This window comes from Columba livia, chromosome 2 (assembly GCF_036013475.1).
Source record: "Columba livia isolate bColLiv1 breed racing homer chromosome 2, bColLiv1.pat.W.v2, whole genome shotgun sequence".
In the NCBI taxonomy this organism is placed as follows: Eukaryota; Metazoa; Chordata; class Aves; order Columbiformes; family Columbidae; genus Columba; species Columba livia.
Window position 1 is genome coordinate 27152077 of NC_088603.1, and position 13295 is coordinate 27165371.

The window sequence follows — 13295 nt, forward strand, 5'->3', positions numbered from 1 at the left end:
CCGCCTGCTGGAGCGGGCAGCCCTCGCTCCCGGCCGCGGCGGTGGGCCCGGCGCCCCGGCAGCACGGCGGGGCCGCCCGGAGCGAGGCCCGGCGAAGGGAAGCCGGGCCCTGCGGCGAGACGCGGGGCCGGGCCGGGGGGTCCGGTGCGGGCGGTGGTCCCGCCCGCCGCTAGGTGGCAGGCGCCGCCCGCGGTGCGCGGAGGGGCCGCGGAGGCCGCCGCGCGGTCCCCGCCGATCTCACGATCGTTATCGGGTGCGACCGCAAGCGCGGTTGGCTCGGGCGGGCGCGGCGGTGCCTGCCTGCCTGCCTGCCTGCCTGCCTGCCTGCCTGCCTGCCTGCCTGCCTGCCTGCCTGCACCCCCCGCCCCCGCGACGGGGTGCCGGTCGGGAGCGGGAGAGGCCGCGGGCGCTCCCCCCGCCCCGTCACCCGCGCGTCCCACACCCCTCACGCCGGGCATCTCATTTATCCCACCGGACAGTTGTTGCCCCATTAAAGCGCAGTCCCACCCTTCGCGAGGACCTTTCATCTGGGGAAGTTTTATGACACTTTGTAAATGTGCAAAGTTTTTAATTAGACTCGCCAGACAGCCCCAGGCAGCACTAGCGCCACGAAGTCTTCATGCTTCTCTCTGCTTTACAGCACAACAAGCCGCTCTACTCCTTTGAAGACAATGCCGACTATGTCTACGATGTCATGTGGTCGCCAGTGCATCCCGCGCTCTTCGCCTGCGTGGACGGGATGGGGCGCCTGGATCTGTGGAACCTGAATAACGACACCGAGGTGAGGCGGCGCGGCGGCCCGACGGCGGCCGGTGCTGGGAAGGCGCGGGCGGGCGCCGGGCGAGACCTTAACCCTCTGAGGGCCGGTGGCGCTGCCGAGCACCCCCTCGCTACCCCCCCCGCCGGGGGTCTGCGGGGGCGCCGGGCTTCCCTCAGGGCGCGGGGAGCCCGGCGTCGGCTGCCGCCCGCGCCCCGGGGCGCGGCGGGGAGGGCAGGTCCCGCTGCCGGGGGCGCCTGACCGCCCCCCTCTACCGCCCGCCTTCCCTCCCGCCTCCCTCTCTCCCTCCCCCGCGGCGGCGCTGCTGCTGCTCTGGGTACCTGTCGGGCATGGGGAGGGCCGGCTCCGGCACCCCCGGCAGAAAGCCAACACAAATAGCCGCGGTGCCGGAGTCTCCCTTCCCTCTCTGTTATTTCAAGGTGCAGTTTTAAACCGCGCCCGTTTTCTAGTTTGGGGTTTTTTTTTGCCCCCCCTTTTCCCCCTCCCCGTTGAGCCAGGAGCTTCAAACGCGGCGTTGCCGCTGCCTCCCCTCGCCGGGGCGGTCACAGCTTGGCAGCCCTGCCAGCGGCCTGGGCCCGCTGGCCTCCGCGCTCCCGAGCTGCCTAGTCAGAGGCTTCGTTTCCCTCCCTATTTACCCTCTGCTCCGAAATCTCTGGAGATTATAACTTGCAAGCCCCGTCCCGGTACCTCCTGCGTGTCAGAAACCCAACGTGCCCGGGTCCCTTCCCTCACCTCCCGCCTTTCTGAGCCGCTGGCAACGCCGCTTGAGGCTTTTTTAAGCACGGGGCATCACTCTCACGTTATTTGCGATTTCACACCCTCACCTTTTTTCTTTTTTAAAATTTGCAGCGAAAATTAACGGCGTAAATGAAAATGAAAAATAACAAGTTTATTTCCCGTTGCTGTTAAGTAAATAACAGGGACCACTGGGAAGGAGACGTCACATCTTTGAATTTTGCTGATGAGAAAGGATTAATCAGCTTTTTTCAAAGACTGAGAATGATAAATACTGCATTTTTTAAAGTCACTCTCTAGACGTACCAAACACCCCTTTTTCCTCCCATTATTTCAGATTTTTGAAAATGCTGCAGACTTACATATATATATATATATAAAATTTATTTTTTAATTTGAATTTGCTTTGAAAATGGTTTTGAGAAAACCCGTCACATTGCTGGAGGTCAGTCTTAGATGTCCAGCATCAGTGTTCAGCACAAGAATCAAAATATTTTTCCACATCCGAAGTCTTGTGTATTTTCACTTGATGCCACGTAAAATTAAGAACAAATGAGACTTAAAAAAAGTCACGTATTAGCTGACAGCTTCTTTGTATTTCCAAAAAAGAGAAAACCAAAGAGCAAGTAGCAGTATTTCCCGCCATACACCTTTTTACAATTTGAATTATTTATCTTTTTTTTTTAAGATCAGTTTGATCATTAATATGCCCTTCATGTAAACATGCTGTACATTTCACACAGAGTAAAATACGGGCGCCTTTTATGGCTTCCAGTGAGTGGTGTGTGCCATAAATAAGCAGAGACAGGTAAGAGGAACCAGCACCGGGCGCTGCATTGTCAAGGGGAGCAGAGAGGCCTTTTGAAGTGCTCTGAGCAGGAAGCTGCACAGCCTTTTTAATTAGAGCACATACAGCTGGAGGATATACAGGAGGAGTCTCCTCAGAATTTATTTTGGGAAGGGAGGGACATATCCTTCAGGTGTTCTCATTAATGCAGGCTTAAACACAGAGCATAAAACCAGCATTTTAAGAAGAAAAAAAAAATAACCCTTTCCCCCCAAATACCAGGACTGAAATTCTGCGCTGCTTGAAATCTACTGATGTCTTGCCATTTAATTCAATGAGACCACAATTTCTTTCCAAAAAGTTACTATGGACCGCTTGATCCCATTCCCATCAATAATAAGGCTGTATGTGGAAAACTGCTGATGTATTTCAGCATGTTTACATATAAATACGTAGGAACATCAGAAAAAAAAGAATAATTTCAAGCTTGATCCTGCTTTTATTCTGCATGCAGGGCCACCCCTGATTTCAGAAATGATTTCCACTCTGAGAGGTCAAAATCAGCTCTCGTGTAAGGATCGGGCTGGAATTATTTCCATGGTATCCAAGCTTTGTATTTTTATAAGAATTGATTTTGGGTCTCTGGAGGCAGAAATACCATTTGGTTTCCTTACTGAGCACTGATGAAACAAATTAAAAAATCTCTGTAAATGATAAACTGGCAGAATCTGAATAGACGTGAGGTTTTGTTATGTGGGAGAAGCAGCAAAAGTACCACTGAAAGAGAACTGTAAGCAGTTCTTTTAAACATCATAACTGAAAGTGATCGTTGTTTGCTTTTACCCTCTATCTGGTAGGTCATAATTAGTTCATAATTTTCAAGCTTTCTGTAATTGATTGTGCCGTTTAAGTCTGCACTGGTATTTGCTAAGAAAAAGTCCTTGTCAGCACTTTTGCCTTTGTAATAAGAAATCTTGAGAGACCTATGTTTTAGATCATTATTAATTTTAGATGTCAGATATATGATGTCAGAGTATTTGTGAAGACAGTAGAAAATGACAGTTATATGAATGTGTTTAACTGCTAGCTATTGATAAATAGCTTTGCATAAAAACTAGGTCTGATTGTTATTAATGAGACCGGGTTTTGTTTAATTTGGGAAATAAGCCATATTATTATTTAGGTATTATTTTGTAAACCAATGAAGAAAATACCTGGTTTTAGTTACAATATGCTACCTTCACATTTTAAACTCTGTGTTACTCCCCATATTTATTAAAAACATTTCTCCCAAGAGTTAGATGCTTTCTAATCAAAACAACTAAAATCAGATGACTGTACTGTGGATTTAATCAATCTAATTATTCTCAAAATCTCACTGTAAAGTAACAAGGGTATCGGTGTGCTTCATGTTGGTCTGTGGATACCAGAAATTCTTTTCGTAACAGCAGTGAAAGTCATCCTGTTTTATTTTATCTTTAATAAATGAATATAAAACACTTAAAAAAAATCCTTCCCCACTCCTTCATTCTTTTGCAAACTGAATATCATTTTTATGGATCAGTATAGTGAGGTTTGCAGATCAAATGCTGATTTCTTATTTTTGAGTCTGTAACATTTCTTTTTTGATCAAGAGTGAGTGTCTCCAGGTTATTGACGAGTCTTATTTACCTATGAACTGATATTAAACTGACTTACCAAATTGCTTATTTCTGCTGTGTTGTATCCAATTCATGTGTTTGTTTGGTGTTTTCTGCACCAAAGCACCTAAGCTTTGAGAGCGTGAATATGGTGCCTATTTCTAGAAATAGATAACAGATGTATTTGCAGGCAGGTTTTGACACTACATAAGCAGCAAGAAAAGTAAAAAAAAAACAAAAGGTATATTCTTATCATGCAGGTTTTTCTGACTGCATCTTTCTTAATTGGTTACCTGTTAAAATCTCATTTGAAAATTGCTAAAAATCTGACAAGCACCAACTTCAGAGAATTTATAAAGTGTTTCAAACATGATTTTAAAAACATAATTCTACCATTATAAACTAAAGTCTTATCTTTGAGATCTAAAATAAGCATGTGTAATTTAACCTATCACTATTGAGAGCAGACAAATCTATTTTAAGGTACTATAGTTTGACTATATTTCTGTGTCACTGGAGAAAAGACTTTTTATTTAGATTTTTAAAGACTGTTTCATTATCGCTTTTTTTTTTTGTTAGGTAGTTTTGTGGAATAATAACAGGATTTTACAAAACCATTGGGTTTTGAAAAAAAGCATGGGTTGTGTCTTGTGTCTGCAGCATGTGTGCTGCTTATTTTTATGTGGAACACTGGAAGAATGCTGTATTAACAAAAAAATCCAGTTCTAGAGTTATGTATTTCAGCCTTCTAAAAGATTTTGTGAAAATTCAGTGCCTTAAATACACGCCGTGTGTATTTGTGTATGAAACAAATATCTTTGATCTGCAGTTTTCTGAGAAACATAGCTGGCTAGTGGATTAGTGCTCTAAAATGTGGCATTTAGTTGTTGTTTGAAGAAACCCGTTTCCAAATGTTATGAAATATATTTTGGCTGGAATTAAAGTAGCTTTTTATTTTTTTTTTTTTAAAGGAATCGGTGATTGCAGGAGTGAAATTTGCTTGTTTTCTCCTGTGATTTTTATCATGGATTGATGACCCATGTCAGGTTTAGGAGACTGGCGACTGGCTCAGGCCCACTGAGCAGTACCAGACTTGGAACGAGGAGTCAGAGCTTTTCTGGGCAGTGCTGCCTTGGACAGGACCCAGGCCTTGCACAATGGCAGATGAGTCCAGTGGTTGATTTGCATTTGAATGACTTCTTAAAGCGGGGGGAGGATGGTATCTGCTTTCTGATTGCTCTCCAGCATTATTTCTACATCATTCTGCAAGCAAAATCTTCTTGCATTTCACAAGTGGGGCTCAGGACGCTACCATGAAGCCCTTTGCAGAGGTGATGCTTTAGCTTGGCAGGCTCATGCTAGAGGTGCCCGTTTGGTTTTGCACCTTGTGTTGGGGTGGGTGAGGAAGAGGAGGAGTGGGGAGTCTCCAGGGGAGAGGGGCCAGGCAAGTGACCCTAGTTCCACTTCCTACTGGCACTCGTGACAGAATGAAGGTGTTGGAGCTGGGAAGGAGATTGGCACTGGAGCTATAAAATGTTTGCTTTCAAATTATTTTTCTCCTGGATCTTCGGACCCCTCTCACAACTACAGTATAAAGCTACAGCCAGAGAACCGAGGTGAAGTCAGCAAGACACTGGTTTTGTTAATCTTGTCAGCTTATCAGTGTTCAGACCAGGCCTTAATACCACATTCAAGCTGCTTTTTTTCCTGTTTCTGCTGCGGTGTGCCCACCACAGGACAGGAGGGAGTACCTGCCACCCCTCCAGAGGTAGCCTGCACTCTGGTCCCTGCCCAACTACCTTTTCTTGCCTAGACTGCTTTCCAATTCCATGTTTATTTATAGAGTCTGGGACACCCCTTTGTCCCCATCTCACCATGTGACCCAGACCTGTTCCCATGGATGGACCTGGTGGAGGAGCTGCTTTTGCAGCTATCCTATCCCATTTGCCCTGACCCAAAAAGCATTAAAGCTAAAAAGCCTTGTTTGGAAGACTGTCATGCCAAGCTGCAGACTCCTTGCTCAGGCAGGTTCTCCTATGAGAGGCAGCTGGGTGGAGCATTAGCAGACTTGCATGTTACCATCATTTGTCTTACGAGGTGACCTAAGTCAACCAAGTGTTCTACCTATCTGGGACAAACACCTAAACAGTTCCTTCCTCCTGCAGCATCTTTTGGTGCCCTCATTCCAGTATAGAATACAAATACTTCTCCTGAGATAGTCTTCATAGCTTTATTCATCCCACGCATTAACCAGAATCTTTATGTATTCTTGTGGATCACTTATTAAGTTGGTTGACTTGGGGCAGGGAGAGGGGCTGGAAATTAGACAGTATCCAGGTGTATTTAAAGCAGAAGTCCCTTGGGGATGTAAAGGAGAATTGTGGGAAAATATTGTAGGTGTTCCTAAATGTCAGCTCAGCTGTTCTTGTTACTGCCGTGTCCTTGCTCTGAAGTGATTAGCTCAGGATTTTTCTGACATAATACCTAAGTTTCAACCTGTGCATCCAGTCACAGAGGTGAGTATGGATCTAAAGGATCTGTCAGCATGAACACAGGGATGGGTCTGCTGACCATCAGGTTATCTGGGCCAGAGTCAGAAGCCAGGGCAGGACTGAAGCCAGGTCCTACCCTCAGCTGGTTCTTGGTCATAAGTCAGTGACTTTTAAGGCGCAGATGTGGTTTCGCATGTCTCTGAGGTTAAGGGGAAAAAACTGTTTCATTTACTGCCCTTTACTGTGGAAAAGTCTTCCCTGCTCATTGCAAGCAATCTCTTACTCTTACCTCATTTTAGCACATGTGATTGAAGAAACAATGAACCCTTTTTTTTTCTCCCCCTGGCGAGCTTTGCGTGTTACTTCCCGCAATGCCAAGGGACTTGTGACTCACCCAGCTAAGCAAGACATTCAAAACTGACCCCCTGGGTTCACAGGCAGTGTGATTTTATTGTCCTTCCTGTTCCTATTGTTTTGACAGGTTCCCACAGCCAGCGTCACCATCGAAGGAGCTTCTGCCCTCAACCGTGTCCGCTGGGCCCAGGCTGGGAAGGAGGTAGCAGTTGGTGATTCAGAAGGCCGCATATGGATCTATGATGTTGGAGAGGTATTATTATTGTTTGAGGGTTTTTTTTAAAAAAGCTCGGCTCCTGAAGAATGCTACATCCAAGTTTGATAAAAGACCATGTATTGTAACATGAGTAGGACACCTCCAAAGAATAAGCCAGACCTCTTTCAGTGGCAACCCCGTTGATTTTGGTTTGCCTACAGTGTGTTAGTTATAAATCTACCTTGCAAAAGAGTTAACTAGCTAAAGTCTCATGAGAGAAGTCTTTTTTGAAAGTTTTCAGTGTTTTTAAAGCTTTTTTTAAGTGGTTCTATGGATACAGTTGGAAAAAATTACAAAGGAACATGAAGCGGAAAATAGAGGTGCAAAAAGAAGCCATGTTGTTCTAAAGCTGGTCCTGAATGGTTCACCTTTTACACTCCAGAATCTCTTATTTCATGACGGGCTTAATGCTGTAATTTTTTCTTAGTGTGACATGTACAGAATACATCTTTTGATACTGAATAATGCTGAATATGTCTGAATATATGCAAAAGTACTAACAGGAAGAAATGAGAGGTGTCACTGTGTAGGATGGTAGGTGTACGTGTGATAAAGAGTATGTAGGTGCTGAGAAACAGCAGGATGTGTATTCTGTGTCTAAGGCTGCTCTCAATTCACTCCGCTACATCTTATAAAAAACATCTAAACTGCAGTGTATTTGGCACTGATGGAATCTACCTCTTTGTTGATGAATACAGTATAAAGTGTTCTGTCGGCATTACAATCTCTTGGAACAGTTGAGGGTGAATCTCTGAGCAATCAGCTTTTATGTAGAGAATTTGTTTTTCATCATTATCTATGATAGGATACTGAGATATCCATCTCTACACAGTAGGGAAACATTATAGAATACATACAGAATTATCTGTAACTCTCATAAAGTGATTTTATGGCCCATAGCAAAATTGCTTGTGCATGACTCATATTTTTGGATTGCATTCACTTGTGCAGGAATTGCCTTTCCTCATAAATGTTTGCTGAAACTTCTTGCCGTATTGTTAGCATAATTTCTAAATTGTCTAAGGTTACTGCTTTCAGATTTCCACTATGACACTGGCAAGTCAGGCTGTTTGTATTTATTTTTCATTTTTGCATGACTGTTCTGAAAAGGTGTGTTTTCTGTCTTCCAAGTGATACGACAGGCTATGGAAATGTCTTTGATGACAGCACAGTCTGATCTTGTCTGGGAGTCTAGACGGGCTGTAGAAATGTGTCTTTTTGCATATCATACACCAAATCATTCATAGGGTTGTTTAGCCCTGCAAGCTCACCCAGGAGAAAATAGATTTAGTGTTCTATGCAGAAGAAGTAATATTTAAGTTTTTGGCCTTGCCTCTGTATAATCAGACTTCAACTTGCAAAGTGAGTCACAGTGATGTGCTCAGATCAAAAAGAAAGGCTTCTATTACTTGAAAAGGAAGAGAGGGTCATTCAACAGTATTTAGTTGTGTGAGTCCAGATCAGTGTTACACAGAGTGTTCTGCTTCGTGGGTGTTGTGCGCCCTGCCCCTGCAGAGCCCCAGAGTCTCCAGCTCAGCTCCGTACACGCACAGATGGATGTCCATCCACATGGCTGCTGACAGGTCATGGGCCATTCCCTCCCCTCCCCTCTTCAGCAATGAATGGAGGAGCTCATTAATTTGTTGCCTGGTTCATTCTGGCAGCATCAGTCTCTGCAGTAATTCCTGTACCAAATTTAGGAGAGGGGTCTGGGCTACAACAGCTTCAGATACTACCAAGCCTGCTGTGTTTTTAAGGGCTTTTTTCTGGTTCAAAAAAGAACAGTGCTGATGTATTCTGCACCACAGCTCTTCTTCAGTGAGATGCAAAAATACTTTGCAGCTCAAGAGCCTGGAACTGAAGGCTCACACAGTGAGCAAGAGCCCCTTCAGTCTTTAACCCTCTGTGCCAGTCCATAAAGAGCTCTCTGAGTTATTCCATGCTTAGCTGCCCTCAGGCATGACACACAGGGGATTCACAGCACACACATGCACTTTTGGAAGTGTCTGGCAGAAATATGGGAGCCTTTAGGGCTCTCTCTTCAGTCTGCAGACACTGGCTCTTTCCTTGGCTTAGCTGAGGTCCTCCTTTGACTGTCCTCTTTGTATGGGATTGATTCTGGGCTGTGACTGGGAGTTGAAAAGGGGCAGTCCTTCTCCCGCTGCCAGCCCTAGCCGTTCCCTCCCTGCCCAGTTTTTGTGTTGGCAGCAGTGCTTGTCAACACCCACATTGTGGGGAGGGAGCTAGACCAGCAGAGAAGTATTGATTTATTTCTGTTTGGTTTTGTTTTGTTTTCCTGGGGTATTTTTCTCCATTAACTCACTCAGTGTGAGAGTAGATGAGTGAGCATGTGGCTGGGGATGCGGGGCTGGGAGCTGGACCATTGGCACCTGGCGGGACCTACCTTACCTGTTGGACCCAGCAGTATTGCAAAGCCCGACACTGCGCTGGGACAGCTGACCTCTCAGCAATAGCACTACAGCATCGACTTCTGAAAAGGCTTCACCACTGCAAGAACTCATCCCCATCTGACTGATAACTCAGTACTGGCCACTTATTGGAAGGTGCCATCTCTCTGATGTGGGAAGATGGGTGCGATTACTTGAATTAAAAAGTCAGCAGGACACTTCACAAAGACCCTAAATACACTCCTCAAAACCATTAATGCTGTACCTGTACTGCACCCTTTTAAAAACTTTTCTCATGACCGTTCCAAATATCGCATTAAAACAGCTGTAAATTCATACAACTTTAGTTCAATCAGAACAATGTTATGATTATATTTGTATTATTATAAAGCATATTTTCTTTGAATTTAACTTTATAAGCAATTTTTCTTACCTGTTTGAACAGACAAGATAAAGTCTATGAATTTTGATCAGAGCAGGATACATCAGGGTATCAAATCATTAAGGAAAAAATTAAGTTATAGAAATTTTTACTTTGGTAGATTCATCACAGCTTCAAGGAACAATTCTAGAGAACAGTAAAGTTTACTGCTGCTGTTAACCCATATAGTGCAAAGAGAAAACATTATATGGCCTAGGTGAAATAATACGACACAAGGCCTAACCTTGCATCCTTTGTGATGGCACTGTTGTTTTGCTTGTGTAAGAATTTAGGATTTGTGGCCCTTTGTGATCCGTTATCCAGTCATAGTCTTCATGACACAAGAAATGGCAGAAATACGAAGAACGTGACAGGGTCCATGACCAGGGAGTTAAAAATAATGGTGACATTTTCAGTTAGGCTATACAATGTTATCTCCTTAGAGTATGTACTTTTAGTTGTTTGATTTCGGCATCGTGTCTGAAAATAACTGAACACATTTATTTTCACAGTGAGGGGTCTATTTTCTCCTCAATGCATGTGCTTTATGCCCATTAGCATTAATGGGAGTTATACACACACTTCCAGGGGAGAGGAGACTTAAATAGTCCATATAGATGTGCTCTTGTGGATCAGTAACCGCTGATTTAAAGAATGTAAATTATAAAATGAAATAAAAACCCAAACAAACACGTGAAAATTTGGTTGTTTCAGTGTGATGGGATTTTAAATCTATATAACTTAACCACAGAATATGAGTCATTGTAAATACACTTTATTCTAAGATCTAAATATTCAGACCTTTCCTTGTCCAGTACTTGAGTAATTGTGAGAGTATGTATAACATTTTAGCTTCTGTGGTCTTACGGCTTCTTTACTGGGCAGCAAGTTTTCTGTATGGTCAAAGTTGATTTTAACAGAACATGGACCACTGACTATAGATTTATTCACATGTCCAGATGATTGATAGTTAGACCTAACTGCATGTCTCTTTTGTAGATATATTTTCTAGAAAGCTTGCTCCCATTGTGCATGCTTCAGTGATGTTACACAGTTGCCGCTGTCATAAATTTACTCTAACAACCACATTTGTTGCTTACCTGACTTACTGAGAATGCTCTTTGCACCTTTGGTTGTGAAAGAAGCAGCTTCTCATCCACCTTCCATTCTTTTTTTTTTTTCCTTTCCATTAGTCTGTTCCAGGTCATATTCTGCTTGCACTGTGAATAGATAGAAACTGTAAATCATTTATTATTTGATTGCAATAAAATATAAAGTAAGTTTGCAGCACCGGATTGGAGAGTTTGAAATTGTAATGATAAGGAGCTTATTACTGTCCATTGTATTAAACCAGTTACAGGACAAACTATTGCATCTGTTTGGCCATCTTTTGGACAGTTCTAGTCATACATTTAAAGGGTGACTAGCATGACAGGTGGAACTGGAGTAAAGTAAGAAAAGGTCTTTCCCTAGACCATCTAGGAGAAACTGCTATGCCAAGAAAGCAGTTATTTACCTTTACACAGGTATTACCTCTGTCCTCGTTTCCTTGCAGTGAAATCAGAATCATATTGATGTTTATGTGATTCTGTTAAGTTTCAGAGTTAATATCTCTCTCAGCCCTTTTAGGGCTGCTGCATTAGGTTGTTTGTGTACTTCCCTGTTTGCTCTGTGGTGAGCGTTAATCTATATCTCATTTTCAAGTACGTGACCAGTGAGGGAGGAGCTGGCAACTGCCTGAAACATGTGGATGAAGTGGTACAGTAAGCAATATCCCACTGATGCCTATAAAATAATTTCCTTTGTTTTCAGCAGCCTTTGACAGCTGCTCTGAGGTTCTTGGGGTTCTAGACAGAGAGAAATGTGTATTTGTGACCAGCTCTCACATTCCAGCGTGGCTGTTGAGTCACTTATTTTTCTGGGTAGAGTGGAGAAGAGTTGGTACTTTGTGCTCCTGTCTTGAGACCCCTGTGTTTCACTGTGGATTTCATACAGAAAACATATCCCGCATTTCTTTAATGCAGTGAAAACCTGCTGTAGCTTAGAGAGAGAAATATGAAACTAGATTTTGTGTTGTGTAGTTACTCAGGTAGTTTTTCCAGTAGGTTTACTCTGCCATCATAAAGCTCCTGTAGAGCATGTATTGAGTTGGGAAATGTTTTTGCCACAAGAGTAGAGTTGAGACTCGCCATAAAATATTGTATTTTAAAATCTGTGTTGATTTACAAGTATTCTTGTAACACAGATAAATGGCTCACACACATATTGAGAAGGCAGATTTGAGCAGTAATAAGGGGCTGTCCTTACAACCAAGTTTTATGCAAAAGCGCTCAAAGAGAAAGATACAGCAGTTGCAACAACACACACAATCCAGGCATAAATGATGATTAAATGGATTGTGAGGTAGTGCCTTAATTTCACTATTTGATACTTACACCAGGAAGGTTGGAACACTGGCCTCAGAGAATCTGAAGTGTGTTTTAACAAAGCAGAATCTCTTAAGAATTGTTGGAAAACGTAAAGAGGTAAGGTTTTGATTTGATTCCCCTCCACCCCAGTTTTATAATGTTTAGTCCTGAGAGACTTTTAAAATTGGAAGCTCTTAGAGATGACCAAACGAAAAGAAAGAAAGAAAGAAAGAAAGAAAGAGCATACTGGGAACTCCAGCTTTTTGCTTGAATAATAGCTGAAATATTGAACAGAACAAGCTCTTCATCCCTCATCATGTAAATTTTGACTGATACAGACAGTATTCACAAAGTGATTTTTGAAGTAGGTTAAGTAAGAACTCCCTAATGAAAAAAATGCACTAGTTTGAAATCAGTCAATTTAATTACTGTGTTTTATGAAGGCCATTACCCGTTGCTGATTACTAGGGTGATAAAATCTTTAAGCTTTGGTAGCCTCCATAGGGGGTGAGCCGATCTAAGTAGAGCAAAGTCCAGTCATTATCACCCCAAATACTTGTGTTTCTCATTACAATATTCATTACTTTAGGTTACTGCAAATGCTTTGAGGTCTTTATGTAAGCACTGGTTTATGCTGTAGAAAAACAATGTTGTTATGTTGATAAGTTAAAACCAAGCAGTTACATACTTTTACAGTTTCAAATGAGGCTTGGCTACATCCAGAGGTAGAAATAGATACATTTATGCCTCTGAGTACGCATATTCATGGCTCTGTGCTTGTTGGTAGGGAAAAGCATGAGAGTTATTTTCAGCCTGTTTTGATACTTAAATAAGCTGGAAGTTCCAGGGCGGGTAGGAACAGTGGGACAAGCAGCCTCACCAAGTGGAGCCTGTCAACGGGTTTTTGTGATGTTCTGTGTGATACAACAACGGGTGGCACCTGGTGTACAGGGTCACTCTCCTGCCTGATGCCACGATGTACTCTTGTTCTTGCTAGTCACAGTTTCTTCTGTTTC

General features: G+C 43.2%; 1 protein-coding gene across 7 annotated transcripts in view; it reads left to right on the forward strand.

Moving 5' to 3' along the window:
* Window positions 1-13295, forward strand: part of DYNC1I1 (dynein cytoplasmic 1 intermediate chain 1) — a 193080-nt gene that overhangs the window by 165934 nt on the left and 13851 nt on the right. For all 7 annotated transcript variants that reach the window (XM_065051126.1, XM_065051124.1, XM_065051123.1 and 4 more), the window contains 2 exons: window positions 641-781; window positions 6914-7039. In XM_065051126.1, coding sequence (XP_064907198.1) covers window positions 641-781; window positions 6914-7039 — 267 coding nt within the window. The remainder of the gene's footprint in view (window positions 1-640; window positions 782-6913; window positions 7040-13295) is intronic.